This window comes from Aethalodelphis obliquidens, unplaced genomic scaffold (genome assembly GCF_003676395.1).
Source record: "Aethalodelphis obliquidens isolate GAN/ISIS:26980383/991018 unplaced genomic scaffold, ASM367639v1 scaffold45, whole genome shotgun sequence".
Lineage (NCBI taxonomy): Eukaryota > Metazoa > Chordata > Mammalia > Artiodactyla > Delphinidae > Aethalodelphis > Aethalodelphis obliquidens.
In genome coordinates, this window is record NW_020837989.1 from 8962215 (window position 1) to 8985878 (window position 23664).

General features: G+C 40.8%; 2 protein-coding genes across 12 annotated transcripts in view; one reads left to right on the plus strand and one right to left on the minus strand.

The window, feature by feature from the left end:
• ARHGEF37 (Rho guanine nucleotide exchange factor 37) overlaps window positions 1–10254 on the minus strand; it is a 108563-nt gene extending 98309 nt beyond the window's left edge. Inside the window, exon 1 of the mRNA XM_027081613.1 lies at window positions 9439–10254. Coding sequence (XP_026937414.1) covers window positions 9439–9496 — 58 coding nt within the window. The 5' untranslated portion in view covers window positions 9497–10254. The remainder of the gene's footprint in view (window positions 1–9438) is intronic.
• Window positions 9668–23664, plus strand: part of CSNK1A1 (casein kinase 1 alpha 1) — a 50311-nt gene continuing 36314 nt past the window's right edge. For 7 of the 11 annotated variants that reach the window (XR_003427738.1, XR_003427739.1, XM_027081627.1 and 4 more), the window contains exons 1-2: window positions 9668–10377; window positions 10996–11102. Coding sequence is in view for 8 of the 11 variants with exons in the window: in XM_027081627.1 (XP_026937428.1) it covers window positions 10255–10377; window positions 10996–11102 (230 nt within the window). In the remaining 3 variants the exon portion in view is untranslated. The remainder of the gene's footprint in view (window positions 10378–10995; window positions 11103–23664) is intronic. The other 4 variants (XM_027081630.1, XM_027081632.1, XM_027081631.1 and 1 more) reach the window with 3 other exon arrangements.

Below are 23664 nucleotides of genomic sequence, written 5' to 3' on the forward strand. Positions count from 1 at the left end.
ATGTTTACTCCTCTTGATAACCTGTAACTGCTTTCTGCCATGAGAAGTTGGCAACTCAGAAGAGGGCCTTTACCAGAACTTGACCTTGCTGGAACCCTGATCTCAGACTTCCAGCCTCCAGAACTGTGAGAAAATAAATTTCTGTTCTTTAAGATACGCAGCCTATCTATGGTATTTTGTTATAGCATCCCGAACTGACTAAGACTGGCAGAAAGGGAAATTGTTTTCAACCAGTGATGCAGGAATAACTGGTTATCCATATGGAAAAGACATACCTTTGTTTTCTTTTCTCCCTTATCCCCTCATCATGTAAATATAAGATGCACTGACTTTATATCATAGCATTCAAGTATTGTTAATGAGAAATAATGCAATGCTTGATCTTGTTCAGAAAGCACAATAGGTTTGCTCAAACTCCTGACACTTGCTTAGCCCCTCAAATGTTATTCTAAATTCCCCAACTCCAACTCTTTCCTGGGCATTTAACATTTGAATGTTCAGATCCAACTAGGTGATTCTGGCCCAGCACGATGCTTGGCTACAGAAGCCAGCTAATGCAACAGCAAATGATCATATCCACAAGATGGCAGCATTGTATAATCATTGAAAACCATAATCTGGCATGGGTTCTTGAACATACCTTTCTGTGGCATATTACGTGATCTGTTAAGTGGACTTTTATATATATCTTCACTTAATCTTGAAATAAATGAGCAGTTTTCTTCCCAGAATGTTTTACAGTTTTGAGAAGCATGGACTGGAGAAATAAAAAAGCAGATTCTTTAGAGTCAGAAAAAAATCTGAGTTCAAGTACAAAATGCACCCCTAACTTATTTAGGGCACTTGAGCAAGTTAACTAAGATCTCTGGGGCTCAGTCACCCTATCTAAAACTTTAAAACAATGAAATTACTTTCCCCACAAAATCTTTTTTTTTCTTTTTGACATAGGTAATGTGAGTAAGAACAACACTGCATGGGAAAATTGATCAGAGTAGATGCCCTCTGAAAACTCAATATCTTCAGGTTGATTAGAAAAAAGGGTCTGAGGCCTTTAAAATAGCCTAGAATATTATTTCTGTTTCCTATGACACATCTTAAAAGCCTATGGTGGTGACCTTGTCAAAAGGAATCAACTACACAAAGAAATCAGTTGCGGTAGTATAATAGTCGATACACCTATTTTTGGTTTGGGATAATAATTGTTAAGTTCCTATTTCAGCTGACAGCCTGTCTTCCTCCACCAGAAAGGTTAGAAAAAGTCACCTCTGGCTTGAATTGCCTAATTACAGCAGCAGGGTACATTTGTATGGGGTTTATGGCTTAAACACGGTGCTTTTACATATCCTATTTCAACTAAGCAGAAGCTATGGTAATTGATGACAGTGTGGGCCAAGAAAACATAAGCTAAGAAGGTCAACAGAATTTGAAATTCTAAGCAACAAAAGAAAATGTTTCATATAGGTTAGAAGGGGCTATCATTTGCCTAGACTAGAAGAACATAGATAAGCAGTCTTAGGAGTTCAGATCAGATTCAGGGTCCAACAGGAAGTAAGGAGGGTCTGGAAAGTCTGATAGGTAAGTAACATTTAAATAGGTCAGTTGGCTTTAGAATCTGAAAGGGGGAGAGGCAGAAGTAATTAACACTGGTGAGGCAAGAGTAAGCAGCATTGTCCAGGAGGGATGGCTGGAGGTAAATAATTGAGGTCAGGTAGCCAGGATCTGTGAACAGCTGTATAGCCAGGGACTACAGGGTTTGAGATTCAGACATGGAGGAGATGGGTGTCAGCCCTCAAAAGTGTGTGGGAGTTCAGACACAGCTGGAAGTCAGAACCCAGACCATGCTTGAGCACCAAGTTGTGTAACTTTGACATTGAGAGATCAATTGAGCTGCAGGTGGGCTGGGTCAACCAGCTGGAGGGGGATGATTTAAATCAACCCTACTTCAACTGAGGTAGTGACTGCTAATATACTCCCTATCCAGATTTAGAGCAGGCACCAGGGTCTGGAGAGGACAGGCTAACTGTGAGAGTGAACAGGCATACTTTATAGAACACTGATATGGATCTTAGGGAGTTCTCAAGAAGTCACCACACCTCTCCAGAGCTTCAGCTTCATCACACACAAGATGAATATAATAAGAGATGCTTTACCTATCTCTAAAACAGGTAAGGAAAGGCACAATTTAGTGAATGAGAAATTACTTTATGAACTGTAAAGGGCTCTATAAGCATAATTTGACATCTTTGGCTTTGTGGATTAGGGGCTTACAATCCAGTTTTTTTGTTTGTTTTGTGTGTGTGTGTGTGTGTGTGTGTGTGTGTGTGTGTGTGTGTGTGTTTTCCCCCAATCAGGCCCTGGGCTCTGCTCATTGCAGAAAGTCTTTGCAGTGGTGTTAGGCTTGGCCAGCATCAAATGGAGCAGCTATTCCATTTTCTGTGATCAGCATCAGTGCTTCCCAGCATTATCATGGAGAGATGAGAGTTAATAGGATGTGTTCTTGGGACCTGTTCTCCTCAGGAATGGCAACTCAAGCATCTAGAAAATTTAGTCTCACAAAGAAAAGTAGATCACTCTAGTGAGTAATAATGAGTCATTGGGAGCAGGGTTTCATGCCCTTGCTAATGAACAATGCAGGGGAAGAGAACAGAGGCTGAGAAAACAAAGGGACAGAGAAACTGCAGGAACTCCAAAACACTAATGAAATTCTTCCAAATAAAAAGTAGCCTACCCAGGACTTCCCTGGTGGCGCAGTAGTTAAGAATCCTCCTGTCAAGGCAGGGGATACGGGTTTGAGCCCTGGTCCAGGAAGATCCCACATGCCGCGGGGCAACGAAGCCCGTGTGCCACAACTACTGAGCCCGTGCTCTAGAGCCCATGAGCCACAACTACTGAGCCTGCATGCCACAACTACTGAAGCCTGTGCGCCTAGAGCCCATGCTCCACAAGAGAAGCCACCACAATGAGAAGCCCGCACAGCACAACAAAGAGTAGGCCCCGCTCGCCACAACTAGAGAAAGCCCGCGCGCAGCAACAAAGACCCAACACAGCCAAAAATAAATAAATTAAAAATAAAAGCCTACACCAATATCCCCGAATGCCATGCATGATAGTGCGTTTCCAGGAATTAATAGTTTGAGTTATTAAAATAGAAATTTAAAAATATAATTTGATTATCTAAATATTTCTAGGTCACACAGACTGACCTGAACAAGATAATGGGGGTGAAGTGGGGAACACAGGGGAAACCTAGGCATTTCAACTTTTATAGTGCCTTTCAAGGCCTGGCCTTGGTAAAGTTTTCAATGTGTACATGGAACATCAATGATTTGAATTTCCTCCCTGTCAGGACATCTCTCTGGCGTTTAATTATTACACTGCAGAATGTTCATTGCAGACAAATGAGTTAAAACCTCAGGCATTATTTCAAAGCAGCTCTGAGAGGGAGTGGTGGGGCTAGTGTACACAGTATTAGAAGAGGATATGAAACAAGTTTTGCTTGATTTTCACTGTTGAATCTCATTCCTTGCCAGGAATACGACTGTGCTGAACAGTAAAATCGTTTTGTGCTTGCCTGTATGAGAATCTAAGCAAGGATTTTTTTAGACTGAAAGGGACCTACAGAGGTCATTTAAGTGAGGTCCCTCCCCCACCTGCAGGGAGAATTACAGCCTTTCTTAAATATTTTAAAAAGAAGATATTTCCCAAACTCTTTTAATTTGGGAGTGTCTTCTAATTTCTAACTATCTATCTATTGCTATGGTTCATTGTTAAGAGAATCTGATTTTCCTGACAAGTATTAAGAAGAATGGGTGAGGATCTGCTCATCAGAATTTTACATATTATCTGAATTATAAGAAGCTATAAAAGGCAAAGAGCATGTTAATGTCTTCCTTCTACTTCAAAATACAGGAGTCATCTTTAGTATATAGTACAATATTTTTTAAACCTATAAAAAGCTTTAGAATCTGACTTCTCTTTTAGAAGATTACAATATTGAAGCCTCAGAAAATGCTTAAGGTAGAGTCGCAAATAAAATTCAGTTTTTCTGAATACTTAGGTCAGGATACATTTCCTTACACCATTTAACCTAGCTCTTAAATACCCAAATAAAGGGATATTCCATCTGGTTTCTCCTCTCCCACCCCAAACTACTTTTTAAGAATAAAATGTGTCCACTACTTTAGTACTGCTTCCAGGGGCTCTTGCTTTAAGTTAGTAAAACTTCCAGGTCCTCTGCTACTCTAAATGAAGATGGCAACATTTTATTTATATATATATATAGGTGGCAAAGGAGGCATTCTCGTTGAACAAAGTACAGTGAAAAGCCTAACTCAAGCATTTAAAATATTTCTGGGGCTTCCCTGGTGGTTCAGTGGTTGAGAGTCCGCCTGCCGATGCAGGGGACACAGGTTCGTGCCCCGGTCCGGGAAGATCCCACATGCCGTGGAGCGGCTGGGCCCATGAGCCATTGCTGCTGAGCCTGTGCGTCCCGAGCCTGTGCTCTGCAACGGGAGAGGCCACAACAGTGAGAGGCCCGCGTACCACAAAAAAAAAAATATATATATATATATTTCTGTAGTAAAGTCTGTGTTACTCTCAGTTTTGGAACAGTGACAGTTTGAATTCTTCCCCATCTCTAAGACCCCACACATTTATTTTTGTGAGAATACACTTTTATATCTATGGGAATACTTGAGCTCGTGCAAAATATGAGAGATTTGAGCACATATGAGATTATTCTGTTTTTCATACTAAGGTAACTATGTTCTTGGTTTTGAGGGTCCTTTGATCCCCATTCTCTCTTACAGGAAACTAATTTTCCCCCTTCCTTCAACTGAATCTACATATCTAAAGAATGCAATTGCTTCATCAATTGCCAACAAATGTTAGCAACTGTTAGCTGTGTCCATAAAAGGGACATTTTTAATCTTATTAGCACACCCCTGTAAACCACGGATTTACAAAATACTTGAGATTTTGAAATGGGTGGGGAAGGGAATAGGGGAGTTGCAAATAAAGCTCTCTTCTAATTAAGTTTATTAGGTTTTACAACAATGCCTGGTCAGTAAAGATAATCTAACAACCTCTTTCAAGGACAGAATGAAAGGATAAAGATTTAAATTTGTAAAGATAAATCTACGTAATGAGAAGATAGGATAGCTCATGAATATGGGTTTGTTCATCACAAACTACCAAAACAGAATCAGTTGTTGTTTATGATACAAGGGATTTTAAGACCTTAGCATTTCTAAAAATATATCCTAACCAATTAATTTCTGGATGTGGGCAAAGATTTAGTTATAGGAATGTTCACTGAAATTGTTTATACTAGCAAAAGTTTGGAAATAACTAAAATACTCCATTGGGATTGGTTAAATGTTGTTCTGTCAATATGATACATATTTAATATAGAGATACTAAAAATGATATTTTGGAAGATTACTTAGTTATACGGAAATATGTCTCCAACAAATCATTAAGTGAAAAAACAGATCTCAAAACTGAAAGTGCACTATGACAACCTGTTGCAAATTTTTTTTTTTTTTGCGGTACGCGGGCCTCTCACTGCTGTGGCCTCTCCCGTTGCGGAGCACAGGCTCTGGACGCACAGGCTCAGCGGCCATGGCTCGTGGGCCTAGCCGCTCCGCAGCATGTGGGATCTTCCCGGACCGGGGCACGAACCCGTGTCCCCTGCATCGGCAGGCGGACTCTCAACCACTGCACCACCAGGGAAGCCCCAACCTGTTGCAAATTTAAAGAAATAAAATTAAATATATGAAAAAAAAATGTGTGTGCACACATATGTACTGATAAGTATACATACACTCAAGATACACACAAACACACAGAGAATACACATAGGAAAAAAAGACTGGACACATATACAGCAAATTGTTAACATTTCGTGATTATCTCTAAGAGATTTTTGTTTCCTTTTTTTCTGATTTATCAAACTTTCTAAATTTTTCAAAGGAATACTTGTCACTTTTATAAGGAAAAGAGCAGTCAACATTTTATGTGTAAATGACTATTAAAAGATCATTGGGTAGCATACATGTGGAACTTATCAACTTTAGAATCTTGAAGGCATATGGTTCAAAAGCACAGATATATATGTTCAAAGAATTAAATTAATCAAAATAAATTTATGGTTAATGACCCCATAAAAGGTAAGAAATGTTTTCAGAATGTCTCAAAAGTGTTTGAAGTTGCTATCGTAGATGCAGCAATATACTTTCACAAAACCTTGTGAATAACTCAGAGGGGGAGAACAGGAACTGAGACAAGAAAGGAACATAGAAACAGCTGTCACTGTCAAAGACTAGTAAAAAAACTTAATGGATTATCACTCTGATACAACAGGACATTTCTGATGTTCTCATGTTTTCAATCACTTCATTAACTGGCTTATCTAATACTGATCATGCACAAAGCTGCATAACAGTAACAGTTAAACAACATGTGAAAAAGCATTTGACATAGTCTCTGTCATTCCATTTTTCTACTTATTTGTACCAAACAACTCCAGAGATGGGCAGACCACCTTTGTGATTTTCTTTTCTTCCTTACTGCACCTATCTATACCTCTTAAGCTTGTCCTTATCATTTTACTTAAAACACACTCTGCTTTCCAGTGACCTTTCCTTGGGTAAGCACTGTGGTTTAAAAAAAAAAATTCAATTCATCTTGATCTCTCTTTGAAAACAAGTAATCAGTGGGGCATGACTGTCCCAATTTACCTTCTACCCTTTCCTTTTTCTCTTTATTTTAGTTAGAGGTTGGGGTTCTAATCCTTTCTTTGACACTAAGATCTGTATGATCTTGGGCAAGCCACAGTTTGTCCTAGCTAGGCCCAACTGGTATGTGTGAAAGCACTGTGTAGATTGCAAAGCATTTACAAATATGATTTTTTTTTTGCGGTATGCGGGCCTCTCACTGCTGTGGCCTCTCCCGTTGCGGAGCACAGGCTCTGGATGCGCAGGCTCAGCGGCCATGGCTCACGGGCCCAGCTGCTCTGCGGCATGTGGGATCTTCCCGGACCGGGGCACGAACCCACGTCCCCTGCATCGGCAGGCGGACTCTCAACCACTGTGCCACCACGGAAGCCCCAAATATGATTATTGAACTAGATGATCTCAATTTCTCAAGGTCTAAAATATTTATTCTATACTTTAAATTATATTTTTGGTGAATTCAGCTGATCCAGGAGTCAGGAATTGCATTTTGGCACATTGCAGAAGATTCCCTCCATTACAGTAAAGCTGCTGATGATTCAAAACAACAGAATGGGGAATTCCCTGCTGTCCAGTTGTTGGGACTGTGTGCTTTCACTGAAGAGGACGCAGGTTCCATCCCTTGTCGGGGAACTAAGATCCCACAGGCCGTGTGATACGGCCAAAAACCAAACCAAAACAAACAAACAAACAAAAAACCCAGAATGATTTGTAACCAAAAACAGGTTCAATTACTGAGGCCAAAAGTTACCACGAATAATACATGATTTTAAGGAGAAGGCTGAATTCGTAGCCAACACCTAAAATCCCCATTTTCTACATTAGAAAACCCAACTTTTGCCCTTCTTAATCTGATAAATTTAAATCTTAAGATTTTCAACTGAAATCACATTTGAAAAGGCTACTACCACTCATTTGGCATTTTAGTACATTTTGCTGGATATTGTCAATGGTGGAATAGTGATTACAGCAGGCAGGAAACAAGTGAGGAGACACACCAAAACATACACATAAAATCATAGACTCTCAGAGTTGAAAGGGCTTCTAAAAGTGATTTAGATTAGTGAGTCCCAGACTGTGGCATTTCAAAAACTTATAAAAGTTAAAAAAAAAAAAAAATGGTGGGGAGGACAGACATAAAGTACCAACTTTTAGTTTTGCCAAACAAGGATATCAACAAAACAACCATCTACCATCAGGACCATATTATAAAAGGGCACTTCAACAACACATATATAGGAAGATAAAACCTCATAATAACGTGTAATTTGAAATTAGATAAATTAAAGAAAAAACGCATTATACTTCTCTTTTCTAGTTATCTCATGGAAAACTCGATTTGCCCCGTCCACGCAGACCTCTGGGAATCCCTAATCTAGTCCACTCCATGCACACCATTACCCCCCAACCCCGAGTTGAGCATCTGTATCCTCACTACAACAACAAAACATCCATTTAAATGTATACCCCACCCCTTATAGGGAACTCCTTAAGCTGAGGAATCCATTAAATTTTGGATGGCTGTGGTGGAAAATCAGCAGAACAGTAGCTATCTCTGAAAACTTGGAAACTTCAAAATGCTTAAACTTGACTTTTTTTTTTTTTTAAGACCAAACTCTAACAGCAGAGAATTTTAAGTAGGCCAGACATGCTTTAGAGTCACCAAAGGAGACTGCCTAACAGTGTTGATTTGGGAGTCAGGTGGCCTGGGTTTTGGTAGTGCCTCAAAACTTCATGCTAACCCTGAGTCTTTTCCCTCTGTTTTCAAATTCAAGACATTTAGGTCAGCGCTTTATGAATACAAATATTTAAGCCAGAAACATGTAGGAATTCCAGTTATCTTCCAGGATGAACCCCATTACTAACTACTTCATCAGCTTTCAAACTTGCAGTTAAGTCTACATTTTTTCCGGTTTTAATGAAATTATTTTATTTGGGATAGATTTTGCTTAAATTTTCACAACTGAGGTTTTGATTCACTCATTTATCAGGGTTTGATTCATATTGCAGATGATAGCATCAACACGGCTTTCTTTTGTGATCATCATTACTACCAAGCCCAATTTTCCCAGGTCAAATTTTGTAAACCAAAACGTGCTCAAGATTTGATTCGTTGACTAATTTTTAGTAAAATTTTAAACATTGTCAATTTAGTAAAGTTTTAAACATTGTCAATTTCATTTTGTAAGTTATTTCTACCCTATGTTTTTGGGTCAACACTGCAGTTTTCAACACGACCAAAATAGGATTCTTCAAGGTTTCTTCTGCGGGGGGGCGGGGGCGAAGAGGATAACTTTCATATGGGCAGTTTTTTCACGGCAGTAAATCTTATTTTCTATTCACCATATACTGGCCATTAACATTACTCGAATATGTTTTTTTTCTCCCTTTGGGAATCAAATATCATCAGTGGGTAAACAACACAAAGACACAGAGCTTTCCCTCTTTTTCCCCCTCCTGTAAAAACAGGGAATCCAACACTCCGTAGATCGCAGAACTCTAATAAGACTAATCAACTAGACTGCTAAAACAGGGAGCCCTGAACAAACCCAGCCCGCACAGGGTTGCTTTTCTCTTTCTCTCCACTAGAGGCGATAGCCTCTTTCAAAAGAGAAATTGAGCTGGAATGGGCCGGTTGGGGGAGTAGCCCCCGTAAAGACCAAAAGGTTAAAAACCACCTCAAACAAAGAACAAAGGTCAATACCCAACTCCCAAGCCCTGACGTATCCATCTTCCACGGAAAATGAAGGTGACTCCTCCATAACATGTTCTCGAGACCTGGGGCCGCGTGGCCTTTCAGAAACCAGGCGGGTCTGAGGTGACTAACAGATAGTTCACAGTGGAACAGCCAACGACCGGAAGTGGAAATGAGCCGCGGGCGGGGATGAGGAGACGCCACGGCACGCTTGCGCAGTCAGCGGGGTTGCAGTACGCGTGCGCAGTTGGGCGGTGACGGGGTGACGCTCGGAGCGTGGGCCGTGGCTCTCACGGATCCGGTCCCGCCCTCCCTTCTCGCTGTCGACCGTCCGGGGCTAGCGCCCGCGATCCTTTTCCCAGAGTGCTCTGCGCTGTGAAGAAGCGGCTCCCGAGCACTGGGGGCATTTTGTGTTGGCTGGAGCTGGAGTAACAAGATGGCGGCGTCGGCGGAGTGACAGGGGTCCCTCCGGGCGGGAGCCGGCGGCAGTGGTGGCAGCGGTATCGCCGCCCTAACTCACCGCTCTCCTTTTCCAGCCCGCGACGTCGCCGCGAAAGTGAGGCAGCGGCGGCCGCCAGAAGCAAGTGGCCCAGCCTGGTTACCGTGAGAACCCCCTCAACAATCTGCGGCCTGACAGAAAGAAACCTGACAGCAGCGGTGATTAGGTTCTCCTTGGCCGACTCTGGGCCCTGTAACGCCGAGAAAAGAGCCAGCGTTTTCCTGCCGCCCTCCGGAGCCTTGCTCCGTGGACGAGCCCTAGAGGTCTCCCGTTCTCCCCTTAGAGGTGTCGGGGCTTAGCCCCAGCCTCCATCTTCGTCTCTCAGGATGGCGAGCAGCAGCGGCTCCAAGGCCGAATTCATTGTCGGAGGGAAATATAAACTGATACGGAAGATCGGGTCTGGCTCCTTCGGTGACATTTACCTGGCGATCAACATCACCAACGGCGAGGTAATCACCTGGGGTGGGGTTCACGACTACGCTGCGCCTGCCCTCCCCCCCTCCCGCGAACTGTTCGGGCCTTTTCCCACCGCATGCCGCACTGGGAAGTCCAGAGGGAGCCAGTTTTCCTGCCTTAGGAACCACCCCCGCTTTCTTTCCCTAAAAGGGAAGAACCCAAGATAAAGGTTGGGTGTACTAGGAAGTTTCCCAGCTTGTTAAAAATACACCTTAATCGAACTTTTAAAACCGTCGTTTAAGGTGAGGACGTCAAAATCCTATTCCTGTGATCCCCATGTTTTTCTATCTATATTTTTAATTCTGCCGGCGTTTTTGTTCCCATTAGGACAGCATCCGATCGCCTGGTTTCTTCATAACCTCTCATTACGTTTTCTGGATGAATCGTTTTCCTGCACTTTAGAGGACGTGCCGCTTTCGTCACCACCCCCTGAAGAGGCCTTTGAGGCTGGTTGCCTCGTTTTATAATTACAAAGAGAGCCTTCTTTTCCCAGCCTCTCACTTCCACCTTCTAGTCGAGAGTTGGAGCTTTGCTCGTGTTTCCCTCTCTTTTCCCAAATGACATTGAATCCATAAGGATGTTGATGCCATCATCCCCTCTTTCCCCTGCAGGAAGTGGCAGTGAAGCTAGAATCTCAGAAGGCCAGGCATCCCCAGTTGCTGTACGAGAGCAAACTCTATAAGATTCTTCAAGGTGGGGTTGGCATCCCCCACATACGGTAAGAATCCTTAAGCAAACAGGCGATCCTCTGAGGGAAGTATGGAAACGGGGAAGATGTGTACGAGGCAGGTGATAGGGCCAGCTGAATCCGGCTCTTGGTATTTGAGTTACCTGGGTTTCCTGTGAAGCGTAAGTCACCACAATCACAGAGTAAATTTTAGTTTGCCAACTTAGTTTAGAATTTCAGTTTGTAACACTCTGCTGCAAAGCTTCCGTCATTCTTCCCGAGGCTTTCATTTGCGGTTAAGGTATGCGGCTCATCTTTGATCCCAACGCGGAAGGGTTGCCTGCTGTTTTCTTTCCGTCTGCACCTCAGTTGTTCTTGGGTTTGTCCGGTGAAGTGGATTTGAGGGTGCCGAAGTCACCGGGCTGGGCCAGTTCGGGTTGCTATTGGAGCTGGCTTGGGAAATGGCTGCTCTTTTGTTGTGTTTTTGTTCCAACATGTCTTCCTCCTCCGCTTAGAAAATGGCGGAACGACGTGACTCAACCGCATATTCCTGCCCTTTTCTTTGCTTGAGTTCATAAGTTATGCTTCCTTGAGACCCTCTTTAGCAGCCCTGAGTTGATTAAACCTTTGAAAAGCCAAGAATAAAGCTGCAGACAGTGGTGGGGTTCAGGGAAGGAGATGCCATAATGACAGTCTGATCTCTGCAGCAGATGCGATGTGAAATTAAATTTACTCTGCAATATCTTTCAGAGTCTTTCCAGAAGTGTTAATTAAGTCTGTAAAGGATGGTAATGTTTGCTACATTTCAGTCTGTGTACTAAATTTTGTGGGAAATGGCAAAGGCAGTTTGAACAGCGCTATGTTGAAATTGACTCAGTTGTATTAAAAGAAAACTTAATCGTGTAACCACAGTTTGACAAGTAATTTTAACCTGTTGAGTTACTTGGTCAGTAGCTCCTCGCATCTGGGAAATTGTGGCCTTTTTTTGGAGATGTGATATTGGTGAAGGCAAATAGTAATCAGGATAAAAGATGACCAGATGAAGACACTCGGTTCTTTTAAATGGTTAACTTTAAAGGATTTTAGAATAGTTTGATTTTTGAGATTAAAGAGCCTCTTTCCAGAGTAGAGACTAAAATATAGTTTAAGACTCAACCATTTTCCAACAATTACTCAAAAATAACATTTGCAAAAAGATACGGAGGTAGTTGAGAATTAACTGGAATGGTATTTACTGTAGCGTGTTTTACTATCCCAGCTTTTATTCCTCAAATCTTGAATTAATGACTGGGTTATATACATTAATTCTGATGTGGAAACAACCGGAGTGACACTATCCTTAAAAATTTTCCAATGCTGATAGACATTTTTAATGGAGAAATTGAGTGATACGATTTTCTATTGGTTCAAAGTCAAAATAAATTATTAGGAAGAAAATTCCAGGTTTATCTTAGGAGGTAAAGATTAATGTGAAATCTGAGATAATCCAGATTTGAGATTTTTAATGGTTCTCATCCCTTTAAAAAAAAACAAAACCCTGCTGTGTAGGAAAATAAATTTGTTATTGTGGAAAAGTGAAAACCTTGATTAAAATATCTAGCGTTTTTCTTCACAAAATAAAAAATATCAATTGCATTCGCCTAAAATGTTTAAATTCCTTTCCCTTTGTATTTACTTTCATCTCTCCACCCTGGATCTCGCTGATTTGCTTTCCATCACTAGTTTTTCCTAGAATTACATGTAATTGCAATCATACAGTATGAAGTCATTTGTGTCTGGCTTCTCTAACTTAACGTAATGCTTTTGAGATTCATCTGTGTTGGGAGGTTTTATAAATTTCACAAATCAGGTTGAACTTAATGTATTTGAAATCATTTTCAAAAAAGCAGTAAGGGCTTCCCTGGTGGCGCAGTGGTTGAGAGTCTGCCTGCCGATGCAGGGGACACAGGTTCGTGCCCCGGTCCGGGAAGATCCCACATGCCGCGAAGCGGCTGGGCCCGTGAGCCATGGCCGCTGAGCCTGCGCGTCCCGAGCCTGTGCTCCGCAATGGGAGAGGCCACAACAGTGAGAGGCCCGCGTACCGCAAAAAAAAAAAAAAAAAAAGGCAGTAAGCATCTGGCATTTTCAGTGCTAAACGCAAATTAAATACATGCACTTTTATTTGGTAGCTTTTGTTTAAGGACAACACTGATACAGACCAACAAGGGCAATAGTCAATATACTGATTACACACATCAATAAATGAAATTGACTTGTGAGCAAAATTCTAAGAGGTTGAGTGCAGAGGGTGTTGTGGTAGTTATAAACTGGATGGAGCTAAAGAGGTTAACCTGACTTTCAAGTTAAGACTTCCTGGGAGAGGAGATGGGACTTCAGGATCTGGCTCTAAGGAAGAAAGCTTGGTGAACTGGTTGGGGAGGGCATCCAAGAGTAAAGTGTGGCTTCTGGGAGTGGTCTCTAAGGCAGAATGTAGTAATTGCATGAGGGTGAGGAAAGAGTAAATTTGTTTTAGGAGTAGTAGAGTCCAGGTACATAGAAACAAAAAATGGATCATTGGTTTTAAAGTACAGTGTGAGAGAACTGTTTGTCCACTGAAGTGGAAAAGATAAGGACTTACACAAGCTTTCTTTATTTTGGGTGGCAACATCTTCCCCTTTGCTGTTTGTTCCCCACTATTTCCACATCAACTATATATAGTATACACTTAATAAATATTTACTTGGGAAATATTGAATTAAATTATTCAGCTTAGCTAGATTAAAAGGGCAGTCTCTTCTGTTACCCATTGTTTTAGAAATGTTGACACTAATTAAAAATTTTTAGATTTGCTGCATTTATACCACACTAATATCTCCCTCCTCCCCCAATCCACCCCACACCCTGCAATTTTCTTAAAGATACTATGGGATATTCTAAAACGAGGGCTGAAAATTACCTAGCCTATATAGCATACCTGCCTTATCAAGTCCTTAGTATGTAAGGACCTTACTAAGGGATCTATTGTGCAGAAGCATAGCATCCAGTGAGTGTAAAGAGCAAGAATGAGAGGATGGCATTCAGTCTCTTGATATTTTTAAGAAACTGAAAGTCCTTGGGCCTTGTGCCTTGACCTCTGGCAGCTCATTTTAAATTACTGTATTTCTGTTACAACCCTCCCTTTCTTTGTGCCACTTTGAACTGAATTAAATTGTTCTCTAAAGAAGCAGTTATGTTATAGCCAGGCTCTAAATCTGCCATGTGGTACTGATTGAGTGATCTGGGGTTTGTCAGTCCCTTAACCTCTTTGGGCATATCAGTTTCCTCATTTTTGAAATCAAAAGAGGGTTTTGCCAGGTTGGTGATTTTCTAGTTTTGCATGCTGAGCTTTTGGGCAGGGTTTTGTTTGAACAAGTTTCTGTACTTAAGTAAGTCACTGGCCTAGTTGATCTTAGAACTTTCAGCTCTGAATTTTAAGATTTATTTTCAGATGATGGTAGCTAGAAAGCATTTCATCACATTTGGTGTTTTGTCTAGATCTTACCTTTGAATGATATTTTAGTAGTGAGATACCACTCAGGACCTTAAAAATGCTACCTGTATCAGGTAAACCATAGGTTACCACTTAGGAGAAAGTAAATTAATGGGATATACTTTTATAGGAAAACATGATAAAGAAAATAGGAGGGGCATAGGATAATTTTGGTTGTCTTGTTTTTTGTTGTTGTTGTTGTTTTAAATATTTATTTATTTATTTGGTTGCACCGGGTCTTAGTTGCAGCACGTGGGCTCCTTACTTGTGGCATGTGAACTCTTAGTTGCGGCATGCATGTGGGATATAGTTCCCTGACCAGGGATTGAACCCAGGCCCCTCTGCATTGGGAGCACAGAGTCTTATGCACTGCTCCACCAGGGAGGTCCCAGTTGTCTTGTTTCTTTCACCACTTTTTTTTTTTTTTTTTGCCCTCTTTGAATGTCAAATATTCTAGGAGATATTTATAAAGTACTAGTTAATCCTTACTGTCCAGTGTTAAAAGCAGCTTAAATTTTAATCTTAGCTTTTTGGCACTGAGCATATATCCTGTAAATAAGTTCTAATATTCTTATCAGAGAACAAAGATGATGTCTACACTGGGTATGTCTTTATTAGAGAGATAACATTACAGATCACAGGATTCATACAGTAACTGAATCCGTGGTACACTAAGGGTACGTATATTGGCTTATGCTGGATTTCTAGTAATGGAATAATGTAATGATGCTTAGATAGCATTTGGAGCTGGATGAACCCTGAGAGATAATAGCCCAACACTTCATGATATATAAATTAGACTGTTGAGTCTCAGAGGGCTTACTAGAAATCTCCTAACTTCCAATTTTCCTGTGAGCCATTTTCACCTTTATGTCAAGGTCAAATCATGTCTGCTCACATAACCCACACCTTTTCATTTGATGCTGCAGAGCCATATTTTGCCTCCTTCACTCTATGGCGTTTGGTCTCATACAGAAAAACTGATAAATGTAAGTAACCTATTGTTTGTATTATTATTTAATTAGATCCTTATGATTCTTATTCTCCCTTTTGAATCCATGGATTGCTGGATGAGAACTTTTGTGGACATTATTAATTTGTATCTTAAAGTGGAGTAAATACTTGTAAACCCTTGTATAGTCCATGGATTTTACTACCTTGGCTTTAGTCGATTTTAGAGCTAGATTATTTTGTTTCCGAGTACATTTAATCTGTACCTAAGGTATGATTTAGTGATGTTTTCTCAAGATCTGTCCTGTTTAGTAAGAAACTTTAATGTCAAGAAGTCTATGCAAGAGAAAACTAGAGTTTGAAACAAATGTTATAAATCTAATCTTTTGGTTTATTCCATTTTATTCTTAAAATCAGCCTTTGAGTTTTAACAGAAGTTTTTCTGAGGCTAAATGAGTACCTTAATAGGTTTCATAATATAAATGAATAACTAGTCTAAATTATGCTTTTGTTACTGTTTGTATTTCCAATACAATCTCAGGTGGCTCTTGAAAATTGTTAATAACTAGTAATCACATAACATGTACTTATCCATGTCTCAATGGAATTTTTTTAAATGAGATGTAATTTTCATACAGTGAAGTGTATATAGATCAATGTGCCATTGACTCAGTTTTGACAAATGCATACACTGATGTAACCCACACTCCCTAATGAGATAAAGAATATTTGATTTTTTTTTAATACTGCTAATCCTTGGTAGGCTATGTTTTGTGACAACATAGGTTTTATATGTGTGTGTGTGTGTGTGTGTGTGTGTGTGTGTATATATAGTTTTTTTGTTTTTTTTTTTTTTGGTGGTACGTGGGCCTCTCACTGTTGTGGCCTCTCCCATTGCGGAGCACAGGCTCCAGACGCGCAGGCTCAGCGGCCATGGCTCATGGGCCCAGCCGCTCCGCGGCATATGGGACCTTCCCGGACTGGGGCATGAACCCGTGTCCCCTGCATCGGCAGGCGGACTCTCAACCACTGCGCCACCAGGAAGCCCTTAAGAGTTTTTTTAATGCATTATATAAATTGATGGGATCAGTAGAATAAAAGGTGCATCTTCCATTCTCTGCAATGACATTTTGTTTCAGTTGCCTTTTATTCATAACATTGATAATGTACTTTGAAATAAGTGGGTAGTTGGTTGAATTTAGTGTGGCTAAACATTCTTTTTTCCATCTATGCGCAAGAAAAAAAGAATCAACCAATATCCAGGCATTGCACATGGTCTCATTTAATCATTACAACAATCCTGTAAGTTGAGGTTTTATATAAAGTGTGAGTCAAAATGGTTAATTTGCCTAGAGTCACACAGCTGATGTGTTATTTGAATAGATCTTACTGCCTCTTTCAGTGGTTCCCAAACTTTGCTGCACATTGGAATCACTTAGAAAACTTAAAAAAAAATATTGACACCTGGCTCCTAACTTCGGATATTTTGATTTAATTGATTTGGGGGTATGACTTTTAGTATTTCTTTTTTTTTTTTTTTTGGCTGCCTCGTTCGGCTTCTGGGATCTTAGTTCCCCAATCAGGGATTGAACCCAGGCCCCCAGCAGAGGAAGCGCAGAATCCTAACCACTGATCACCAGGGAATTCCCACTTTTAGTATTTCTTAAGTGAACTCAGCTGAACTCACTAGGTGGTATGCAATTTACAAATGGAAATATGGCTGTACTAGTTGATTTAGCTTTGAATCCTGATATAAAGATACTACCATATCAAAATGCTGGTGTCTATTAATTTCACAGTAAAGGCTTGCTAATGTGGTGGACATTTGTCAGCATAAGTATTTATCAGTGGTGAATTGGCCTTTTGGAATTTCTTTTGGTTCTGGCTTGCAGTTTTTGTACAGAAGTTTTTTTTATTAAAGGGAAACAAGATGGCGACAGTGACTAAGCATACATAGTACACATCATATGTTTTGTTTGTGCCATCTTTAAGTGTGCAATGGCAAGGTTTGCAAATTAACCTGAAATTGAGGCTGTCCTATATTTCAGGTTGTCTGGAAGCTGCTCTGAGTACTTATCTGTTACACTTCCTTACACTGCCAGATTATTCTGTACTTAAGGTGGCTTTTATGGCAAGGGGAGTGTGAGATCTGATTTAAAGCTGCCTTGTTGGAAAGTAGTAGCATGAAGTTTTTGTAAATTTTGTTTTAAGTTCCAAATTTTCCAAGTCTTTCAGTTATATTAGAAGTGTCTAATACATTGTCCTTGGTAACACTATAATGAAATTCTTAAAAGACTGGATTTTATACCTTTATGTAAATACCATTCTTTTCCTTTTCCATTCCTTTACTACCCTATTCACTATGTATTCACGTTAGGTTGTTTTGCTTTTGGCTCTTCTCACTTGATTGAAATTATTGTTACCACTAAGCTTCACTTATTGAAATCCTAGTATTCTCATTTTTGGACCTCCATAGTATTAATACTTTGTATCCTTCTTAAGAAAGGGAGTGATGTTGGGTTTTTCTCTAAAAATTAAAGCTCTGTTGTTGGAGAGTGATAGTGAACTTTACAGTACCTGTACAGTACCTTCTAGAGAATTAGCAAACGTTTTTCATTCAGTCAACAAATACATATATTTGAGTGCCTACTACATACTGGGTGGGCAGTTTCAGATACTGGGCACATTTCAGTGAACAGACAAAAATTTTGTGAGGCTTACGTTCTTATTGAGCATCTGCCATGTACCTGACATGTGTATAATTGTGAAGTTGTCTCTTGCTGAAAATTAGGAGCAAAGATGTCTAAATCTCCTGTAAGGACATGAACCTTCCCTTAACATCAAAGGGATAATATGAGTTTGAGCCCCAAACAGCATTCTGAACCATGCAGAGGTTGCCTTGATTGGAGAGGTCCGCAGGGACCCCATTATGTCTCCTTGTGAATCCTGCTTAGTCAGCATTTCTCAAACATCAACCATGCATAATAATTACCTACAGAGCTTGTTTAAAATGTAGGGTTTACTGTCTCACCCCCAGATTTGTTTGACCAGTACTGGAATGGGCCCCAAGAGTCTGTATTTTTAACAAGTAACCTCAGATAATTTCTGCTAAAGACCGCAGAACCATGCTTTGGGAAATACTGTGTTGAGGTTTTGACACTCCATTGTATTGAGCAGTTGGGGGTAGTTAGTGATTATTTTGCTGAGAGGGCTCTGACTATTGTTGTCTTGGTTGTTGTCATTTCATAATTGTTGGGCAACTGCTTTTTGTAATGAAAGTAATCCTTTTGTTTGTGTAGTGCTTTTACAATCTCATAATTACTATTGTATCTCTTGATAGGTATAATAGATAAGTTATATTAAGAATGTTTATCAGTGGAACTTCCCTGGTGGTCCAGTGGCTAAGACTGTGCTCCCAATGCAGGTGGTCCAAGTTGGATCCCTGGTCAGGGAACTAGATCCCACATGCCGCAACTAAAAGATCCTGCACCCCGCAACTAAAGCACGCCACAACTAAAGATCCTGCACTCAGCAACGAAGATGCCGTGTGCTGCAAATAATTCCTGGTGCAGCCAAATAAATAAATAAATAAATATATATGTAGTTCTTTTAAAAAAAAAAGGTTTATCAGTGAGCAAAAATGGCTCATGCCGGTAAGAAAATGGCAAAGCCAGAACTAGAACCTGTTTTTTTTTTGGCTGCTGGTTCACTATTCTTTGCACTATATTGCATATACTGTGAGTTCAACCAGCTTCCCATTTTCAAATCCAACTTCTGGTTTACTGGGCCACTTTTTAATTGTCTAGTCACTGAAGGGCTTATTTTTATAAGTATATATTGCATAGTTCTATATTATTAGTTCAGGTTTACATAGAATTTAAATTTATGGATAGATATTCATGTGTTCATTCATTGCTTTTTTCTTTCAGGTTAGATCGTTCCTTTATAATAGCTTGCGTTGCCTCTTCCATTTTTCCCCTTTCCTATATCTGCATTAACATTTCAAGCCCAGACTTTGTGTTCTTTCTTCTGTTCTACTTTTAAGAGATTATATCAGACTTTGGAATTGTTTGTTTTCTTTTGTGTTCATTTGCTAATACAGAGAAATTTGAGTTAAAATTTTTTTAACCTAGAATCTATCTACTTAAGAAGGATTTGCTAAGCAAATTAATTACTGTAGAATGTGGTGGGGGGAATGTTTCATCTAGCCAAAATTATTTGTTCTCTTAAATCTTTATATGTAAAACTGTCTTAATACAGGTGATTCCTATAGTGCAAAAAGCACCCTAAAGGAAACCTTTTGGTCTCTGAAGTGTACTAAGAGATATTTTGATTTTTGTTACTTTTTTGCTCTAACATTTTTTAAGGTATTTATTTATTTATTTATTTATGCATGCTGCACTGGGTCTTCGTTGCGGCGTGTGGGCACAGTAGTTGTGGCACGCGGGCTTAGTTGCCCCTCAGCACGTGGGATCTTAGTTCCCCCGACCACGGATCAAACCCGCGCCCCCTGCATTGGAAGGTGGATTCTTAATCACTGTGCCACCAGGGAAGTCCCTTGCTCTAACATTTTAATGTACGTTTTCTCATATTTCTCTTCTTAAGGAGTGGAGGTAAGTCATTTTAGCCTTGAGAATTTGAGATTTAAATTAGGAAGAAGGAAAAGGGGGCCCAGTTTTGTTTTGGCTGCCTCATGTGGGATTTTAGTTCCCCAACCAGGGATCGAACCCATGCTCCCTGCATTGGGAGTGCAAAGTCCTAAACACTTTAAAAGTAGGGTGGATGGTTATAGCTTTGGATGTGTTGAGTTTAAGGTGCAGCGTATCCCAAGTTTAGCTCTTGTATAATTAAGTTAGCAGAAAATACAGACCTAATCCTAGGCCAGGGAACTAGGACTGGTGTTAGATCTGAGCAAGATCAGCATAGAAGTGATAGTGGAGAAAGGAAATTGAGAAGTGAGGACTGAACCCTGTGGTGGAAATTCAGAGTTAATCAAGGCAAGAGGAGAGTTGGGATAATGGGGTGTTGCAGTTAAAGGAAGTCAGTTTTTAGGAGGAGGTAATAGCTATTCCAGAGAAAGAAAAGGAATGAGACTGTAAGGCTTTGGGCTTTGGCTGGAATAGAGCTCAGTATACAGTCATGCTTAGTAAGTCACTGTTGACTCAGTGATATGGCCTGAGGGCAGTCTGGTGAGGGAATAAGGATATAGAATTAAAGGATAGGCAGAGAAAAAAAAAAGGATAGGCAGAGATCAGATTTTTGGAGTTCCTCATATATATATGAAACTTTGCTTTTTTTGGTGTGTAATTAGGGAGGGGCATTGGTTTTCATAGCAGAGAAATGACACCATGAAACTGTAGAGGAGTGACTGAAAGTAGGAGACTATGTTGAGAGGTAATGGGCATTTTTCAAAGTTTAGCTCAGATACTAACTTTTCTAAGAAGCCTTCCCTTTTATCTTCTGAATAAGTTGCTTGCTCCTCTGTGTTTGTTTTTGTTTTGCGGTACGCGGGCCTGTCACTGTTGTGGCCTCTCCCATTGCAGAGCGCAGGCTCAGTGGCCATGGCTCATGGGCCCAGCCGCTCCGCGGCATGTGGGATCTTCCCGGACCGGGGCACGAACCCGTGTCCCGTGCATCGGCAGGCGGACTCTCAACCACTGCGCCACCAGGGAAGCCCTCCTCTGTGTTTTATATTTACTTTATTGTCGCTTTTATATTGTACTTGTCACTTATCTGTTCTTTTAGGCCTTATGCTGCTTATGGCATCCTTATCAGCAGTATCACACACATAGTAGGTCCTTAATAAGTGTTGAAACAGAGACTGGAGGAGCAGATTTTGGTAAAAGATTGACAGTTTTATTGAGATAATTTACCTATGTAAGCATCATCTACTTAAAGGGTGCAATTCAGTGGTTTTTACTATATGTACAGTTGTGCAACCATCACCATAATCCAATTTTAAAATGTTCATCACCCCCCCCAAAAAAACCACCTTGAACACATTAGCAATCACTCTCCATATCTCTGCAGGCCTAGATAGCTACTAATCTACTTTATACATTTGCCTATTAGAAAAGATTTGGGGCTTCCCAGGTGGTGCAGAATCCTGCTGGTTGAGAATCCTCCTGCCAGTGCAGGGGACATGGGTTCGAGCCCTGGTCCGGGACGATCCCACATGCCGCGGAGCAACTAAGCCCGTGCACCACAACGGCTGGAGCCTGCGTGCCTAGAGCCTGTGCTCCGCAACAAGAGAAGCCACCACAATGAGAAGCCCACGCACTGCAATGAAGAGTAACCCCTGCTCACCACAACTGGAGAAAGCCCGCGCACAGCAACGAAGACTCAACACAGCCAAAAATAAATAAATAAAAAGAAAAGATTTGATCAACCCTTTATAATTGGTATTGTGAAACTACAGGTATATTGTCCCATTTCCCAGTGGAATAGTATATTTTAATACTTGTATTCCTCTGGAGGTTCCAGTTCTCCACATACTGTCTTCCAGTACTACTATGACCAAAGCTAGAGAGAGCAGTGACAGCAAGGACCATTTGTGATCTTTGAAGTATAATTTTGGGTAGTATGATGAGAATGATAACCATTATACTGGGAACCAAGAACAAAAAATGAAAGTAAGATGGCAAATAGAAACTAGATTTTCAACAAGTTAACCGTGAACAAGAAAATCGGATGATCTTGTCTTGCTATGAACCAACTATGCTGGGTACTTTCAGTTTCTTGTGAATAACAAGCTTAATGTGTACTCCTAACCCCGACACACCTCTTTACCTGGCCGTCTTCTGTTTATGCTTCAAGAATCAACATACTTCTTAGTCGAGAAGCTTTTCCTAATGCCTCCCTCTGAAAGATCTATTGGGTCCCCATAATTTGTACCTTCTCACCATCAGTTTCTCTTTCATCATATGTGTTTGCCTACACAGACTGTGCTGTAAGCTATGAGAGCAAGAATTATTGGGTTTTGTCTTGTTAGCCACCATAAATATTGAAAGGGTAAATTAATAGGAGCTTTAGTAGTACTAAGTATCAAAGCACATTTTTTTGTTCGTGGTTTTTTTTTTTTTTTTGCGGTACGCGGGCCTCTCACTGCTGTGGCCTCTCCCGTTGCAGAGCACAGGTTCCAGACACACAGGCTCAGCAGCCATGGCTCACGGGCCCAGCCGCTGTGCGGCATGTGGGATCTTCCCGGACCGGGGCGTGAACGCGTGTCCCCTGCATCGGCAGGCGGACTCTCAACCACTGCGCCACCAGGGAAGCCCTTTGTTTGTGTTTTTAAAATTTGCGGGTTAAGGAACATTTATGCATCTTTTAAGGCAGAGGGCAAGGAACAAGGGGACTGATGTGGAAATCCTACAGCATAATTCAAAGATCTTAGGGATGATATTGTGAGTAAAGGATTAGTAGTAGCAGTTAGGAGGGTTAGGATGAAGAAGGAAAGCGAATCATCTTAGTTGACATTATTGCTGAGTGAAACACATATGATGCCCAAGTTTTAGATCTTATTCTGCAGTCTATTTACCTTAAAAATCTGTTTACAGCAGGGTTCTTAACTTGGTTCAGGGATTTACCTTCCACAAGGTCAGTGAATTGGATAGGAAAACAATTCCACCTTTATTTTCATGTACCTCTAACTGAACCTAGTTTTTCTTTTATAAACGTAGGCAACAAGTCCCCACTAGTTTTGGCAGTACCTATGGCTTTGTCACCAATAGAAATCACAGGTATTTTCATATTACATTATTGTTACATGTAACTCAAAATAGTCTTTTTTTAAAAAAAATTATTTATTTATTTATGACTGTGTTGGGTCTTCGTTTCTGTGCGAGGGCTTTCTCTAGTTGCGGCAAATGGGGGCCACTCTTCATCACGGTGCGCAGGCCTCTCATTATCGCGGCCTCTCTTGTTGTGGAGCACGGGCTCCAGATGCGCAGGCTCAGTAGTTGTGGCTCACGGGCCTAGTTGCTCCGCGGCATGTGGGATCTTCCCAGACCAGGGTTCGAACCCGTGTCCCCTGCATTGGCAGGCAGATTCTCAACCACTGCGCCGCCAGGGAAGCCCCCAAAATAGTCTTTATATCCAAAATTATAGTACTAGTTAGACCTGCCTCTAAATCTTATTTAATGCTTTAATATGGAG